At 35.1% G+C, this 5,889-nt stretch overlaps 1 protein-coding gene across 1 annotated transcript; it reads right to left on the reverse strand.

Annotated features, from left to right (window-relative positions):
- Positions 1–2,668: 2,668 nt before the first annotated feature.
- LOC123548006 (calmodulin-like) lies at positions 2,669–5,060 on the reverse strand. Its single transcript, XM_045335253.2, has 3 exons — positions 4,738–5,060; positions 3,751–3,855; positions 2,669–3,505 (listed from the first exon to the last, which is right to left on the reverse strand). Exons 1-3 carry the CDS (start codon positions 4,975–4,977, stop codon positions 3,386–3,388), a joined length of 465 nt encoding a protein of 154 aa, XP_045191188.2. The 5' UTR covers positions 4,978–5,060; the 3' UTR covers positions 2,669–3,385.
- Positions 5,061–5,889: the final 829 nt, after the last annotated feature.

The raw sequence follows: 5,889 nt of genomic DNA on the forward strand, positions 1-5,889 counted from the left end.
TGTAATGAGCAATATAGATTGCTAGAAGTTTTTACTAAACTTTATAACTGATTCAGTAGTCCTTAGCAATACATTACAAATTGGTAATTTTGATGTAAACAGCTCAAAATATCTATAATCAGATGTTCATTACCACTTAAACAGCTTTGAACCATGATAATTAACTGTACATCTCATTAGAATAGGTGTATTAAGTTATCAGGCATACAATAAGGGACGACTAAGTTTTACTAGTCGCGTAGCAGTTTACAAAGAGTAGTCTAGTTTCAATATATACTTTTTACCTAGGAGTGAAGGTTAAGGTTTTTCCAGTGACACACTTATATTTATAGAGAAAAAGTCTGGCAAGAAAAGTCTAACACCAATGAAAAAACGCGGTCTAAAAATGTCGACCAATGAAATGAGCCGTTACAGCCAGCATCCATGACAAATCTGTCAGAATGCCGCCATCTCGAAAGACATCTCCCAGTTGAAATATCTTAAATTATAGAATACATAAATGTAACTAGTTGAAAGTTATCTATAATGAAACAAATGGATGCTTTGGAATAATATGGAATTTATCCATGCAAGTTAAGGTTCGTAGAACTACTTATTTTATCAGGTAGTGGGTGAAAGACATATGTCTTTCACGAATGAAGTGAGCGAAAGACATTTCAAAATATGGCGCTCACTCAACTTTTGAGCAGAATCGATCTGAAAACAGCCTATAGTATATGTTACAGTAAAAGTTAAATTGACAAAATGATGGTAAAAACCTTACTTAAAAACCTTGAAATAATGATTACTTCAGATTTACTGTAGTATACTGTAAAAATTGCTGGAAAACTTAGCATTACAGACAACCGGAAGTGAAAGATTCCGCGTTAAATCTCAAAATATTATTGAGAAAATCTGAAGAAATCATACATATATCAGTCTAACATCAAACTAAAAGTGACTAAATTGTCACATAATGATAATGTGACTATTGAACTAAGCTGTTTTTCAAATGGAACTTGATTTCAAGAAGATTGACAAAGTCTTTCAGTTCTATCAAATGTCTATCCAAATGTCTATCGAAATGTCTATCAGTTCTTTCAACTTCAGATATTAGGATCTAGCTTTCTTGAGGCTTTAAAAAGTTTATAATAATAGAATTTCAGGTCTTATTGTATAATAAAAACACACATAGATAAATAACAACTGAAGGTTGTTATAGTAGTGAGTATTTGTTTTATGTACTGAAGAACGTTCTAGATGTTAAGGTATCTGTCTGTCTGAGTACCATGATATTCAACATCGTAATCGGTAAACACCAACACGAAGCACAACAATGCGACACGCCGCACGACACACGATAAGAAGGGCGACACGACATCGTGCGTAGTTCCGCATTGTCGTGTTGAAAACTCTTTCAGGTCGACGCACTACGTGTGTGATACGACACATGGCAATACTATACGATGCACGAAAACACGACAAAACCTGCGACATCATTTTATGTCGTATTGTCACACGTCGTATCATGTGTCGAGCGTCGTTTCGTATTGTCGCTCGACGCATCGTGTGTCGTGCGCCGACCTACGACATGGGAAACTAAGAGCGACAAAACGGACGACAATGCCAAACGAGTCGAAACAACAAAACTGCAATCTTGAAAAGTCGAAAGCACGAAGGTGAAGTACGAAACAACTTCGACTTTTCACCATCTTAGTTTCGTGTTTTCATCATCGTGATTTCGAATTTTCACCATCGTAGTTTCGCTATTTCGACTTTTCAACATCGCAGTATCGTTGTTTCGTTGTTTCGAACTCACAGTATGCGGCGATGGTCCAAACGGGACACCTTAAATTACTTCAAAAATCTAAATGGGGCTGTTTTTCTTCTTCTGTAATTCACGCTGATAGTGACTTATAATGTCATTTTATTCACTTCCGCTACTAAAGAGGGTGGTTAGTATCTCTGTTGTAACTGTTTCTCTATCACCGTCTTTGTCAAGACCTGTAAACGTATCAGCCTCATCTTCCATTGTCAGCGGATCATCTCCCTGGTAGGATATGTTAAACAATGTTTTAAGCGTCATATGAGCCGCGCCATGAGAAAACCAACATAGTGGGTTTGCGACTAGCATGGATCCAGACCAGACTGCGCAGTCTGCGGATCCATGCTGTTCGCTTTCAAAGACTATTGTAATTAGCGAAACCATTAGCGAACAGCATGGATCCTGACCAGACTGCGCGGATGCGCAGGCTGGTCTGGATCCATGCTGGTCGCAAATCCACTATGTTGGTTTTCTCATGGCGCGGCTCATATATCTGCGTTTACAAATGCTAAAATGCACCTGGTCTTGTTTTTTGATACTGTAGCTCACGCTCGTTTTGTTCGGAATGAGAATATCCAAATTAATAAGTAAGTATACAATCGTTCATTTAAGTAACTGACTCTTTTTTTGTTCCACATATCACATGTTTATCTATTATGTTTTAATTACAGTATTTGTAAGACTTTATTTAGTTATTATCTCTAATTAATATGAGATCAAATCAGATTGAACAGGCTTAAAATCTCTTTTTAATTAAACGTCCGAACATTCCGTTATACATGTACACAATGGAAAAATAAATTTAGATGAACATGATACATATAAATATCAATATGTAAAATGACAAAAATGAAACATAATACGTAAGATTTTATGATATTTAATATATCAAAGTTGATCTCCATACTAATCCGCTTTAAAGATAGTCAATGGCCATCTTTCATTAAAATATTTTATCTGTGTAGAAATTTACTTAAAATGTGTAAAAACCTTATTAAATGTAATAAACATTACTAAATATTTAAATTAAGTTTTCATACATAACTGCATTCATAATTAAATGTCACAAGTGATTGATAAAAACAGCCAGTTTTTGGTGGTAGTGCAGTGTGTACTATTTCAAACCTAATGCACACGTAAACTTGTTAATTCTATGTTTGCATGCACTATATGAAATACTTGTTCATGCTTTTAAATATGACCTTTGGATTTAAAGAAGAGAAGCAAAATATCATAGATCATTCACATCAATGTAATACCATCGATTACAGCACTGACCAAATGAATTCTTGTGTTGTTAGAATATCAATGCATTATTTGCATAATCTAGCAATTGATAGATGAGCCGTGCCATGAGAAAACCAACACAGTGGATTTGCGACCAGCATGGATCCAGACCAGCCTGCGCATCCGCGCAGTCTGGTCAGTATCCACGCTGTTCGCTTTTAAAGCCTACACGTTAGCGAACAGCATGGATCCTGACTAGACTGCGCAGGTTGGTCTGGATCCATGCTGGTTGCAAACCCACTCTGCTGGCTTTCTCATGGCACGGCTCAAATTAATAGTGTCAGTTTATTCTCTTCAGCTACTAAAGAGAGCATTAAGTTCCTCCGTGGTAATTGTTTCTGTATCACCGTCTCTGTCAAGATCTGCAAATATGTCATTCACATCTTCCATTGTCAGTGGATCATCTCCCCTGTCCTGAAATTGACATGAATACAAAATTAAACACGTCATGGTAAACATTCAGGCTACGGAAACCGGAAAATGATAAGTTACGGAAATATAGAAATTGTGTACATATGTCGGACTGAATATCATAAGTTTGAAATCAACCTCAATTATCTTATAATTCGCTGAACAACTGACAAATCTCTGAAACTGAAAATGAAAAACCGGATATATATTTGATCGAAAGAAAAACGAACAAAACCACGTTTGGTCACCTTCAATATATTGTATAATTGATCTTTTGTTAGTTTTTCACCATCTTCCAATTCTACGTCTTGCAATACCGTTTTCCATGCCTCCCTCATCTCTGTGCATATTTGCTTAAAGAGCGAATGAAATAAGATATCTTTATTAAGAAATTCATAGTGAGAATGAAACAAAAATACAAACTTAAAGCGTACACATTGTTTAAAAGGACAAGCATATTTAAATTAATAAGACATATACGAATACTAAAGTCAGTCTTAGGGAGTGGTACTTTGGTGACAATCGGTATTTTCGTTTGATTACGTATTTCCTGAATGTGATTTCGGCATTCTCCGGTTGTTACTAAAAATAACGTTCTGCTGTCACCGAAGGATGCCGAAGTCGCATACGGAGAATACGTAATCGCACGGAAATTGCCGATTGTCATTACGGGTCCACTATGATCCTCATTGCAGATCATAGATACACTCAGTAATAACCTATTAAAGGGAAAGGCAATGTTCTTCTTATGTTAATTCCGTCTGATAGGATTTTTATTTCATTTAAAAAGATGAAATAATTATCAAAATCGGTTGAAAAAATGAGAAAATTATCAGCTATGTAATATTTGATCAAAATGGCTTTCCATGGCAACAAAAAACAACATGGCGGATTTCTTACAGTTATAGATGCATATTTAAACTGTATTGACTTATTTCTGTAAAACATTTTTGTTTTTGTTGTACTTTTTCAAGCTATAATGAAAGGGATTATCAAGTTTTACATCTTACACTCAAGAAACATATGGCATTACTATTACAAACACACTAAAATAGGCTGCCTCTATGTTTAGCAATTTTCTGAAATTTCAAATTGCCATATCTTTTACAATAATAATGGTCCATTTTAAAAAACTTTTTAGCGTTATAAAAGGCTTGAATATGGCTTTTAAATATATAAAATTATAATTGTCAGGCTTTTCTTGCCTTTTAATTATTAACAGATGAAATGCTTACCTCTGGGTCTTTATACATATCAGCAATTAACGCTTTTAGTTCTTCAAAATCAAGAGCACCGTCCTTATTTATGTCATGTTCAGATAATTTCTCATCCACTTCCGCTTCTGACGGATTCAGACCAAAATATTGCGCAGCTTTGCGCAGTTCCTCAACTTTTAAAGTCCCGCTGTTGTCTTCGTCGAAATCATCAAATATTGTTTTAAGTTCAATCTCTTGCTCCGGAGTTAATTGTGACATTTTAATACCTGATTTCTTTCAAATCTGATTGCACCACACAGTTTTAACGTATCACTTGAAATAAACAGTAGATATATAAACACAACTGATATTCTAAATGGCGCATGAAGGGTTTTTGACAATAGTCAATTGTAATATTAGCCAAAGCTCGATTAACATGTAGACAAATACCTCACTAATTTAAGAGATAGATATAGTATAAATGCTAGTAAGATATAACCTTGATTTTTATTGTTGTTCATTTAAGTAGAAACAAAACTGAACGTAAGGAATGAATATTGTAGAATGTGTGTGTTCGGGTTTAACGTCTTTTTGAACATTTTTTTCAGTTATATAAACGACGGTGTCTACTTGTAGCAGTGGGCACAATGCCCAACTTCATAGTGTGCCTCACTGGAATATCACGCCGTAGAAACGTGACATGCTACCCCACCCCGTCACATTATACTGACACCGGGCTGAACAGTCCTAGTGCTATCCTCTGGCTGAGCGCCAAGGACCGAAGCTTCTAGTACCATTTTTTACGTCTTTGGTATGAAGCGGCCAGGGATCGAACCGACGGCCTTTCGCACTCGAAGCGGGCGCTCTACAACTAGGCTACCAAGGTGGTAACTGAATATTGTATATTGTAGACATGTTCGTAATTTCGTTTGAATGCATTTGATTAATTTGTTTTATTTATAATAGTCTGCGGCGAATTGTAATACTGTGGATTTTTTCCTATAATTTGAAAAGTTATGTTTACTAGTATTTGAAAGCTTATGTGTCTTCTATTAAGAATTCAAGTCACATAAATTTACATTTCTAAATGGTAATGGTTGTATTTAGATAAATCTATAATGTTTATGAATATTTAGTTAAATATTGATTTTTTTATACATGAAAAACATAATTTTCAAATGCAAATTTAGG

The sequence above is a fragment of the Mercenaria mercenaria genome, chromosome 9 (genome assembly GCF_021730395.1).
Source record: "Mercenaria mercenaria strain notata chromosome 9, MADL_Memer_1, whole genome shotgun sequence".
NCBI classification, from domain to species: domain Eukaryota; kingdom Metazoa; phylum Mollusca; class Bivalvia; order Venerida; family Veneridae; genus Mercenaria; species Mercenaria mercenaria.

Excerpts from the sequence above, each read along its gene's own strand:
- LOC123548006 (XM_045335253.2), bottom strand. The coding sequence starts at position 4,977 with ATGTCACAATTAACTCCGGAGCAAGAGATTGAACTTAAAACAATATTT. Across the intron at positions 3,856-4,737 it reads ATATGTATAAAGACCCAGAG|CAAATATGCACAGAGATGAG; the intron begins GTAAGCATTTCA and ends TCGCTCTTTAAG. Across the intron at positions 3,506-3,750 it reads AATTATACAATATATTGAAG|GACAGGGGAGATGATCCACT; the intron begins GTGACCAAACGT and ends TGTCAATTTCAG.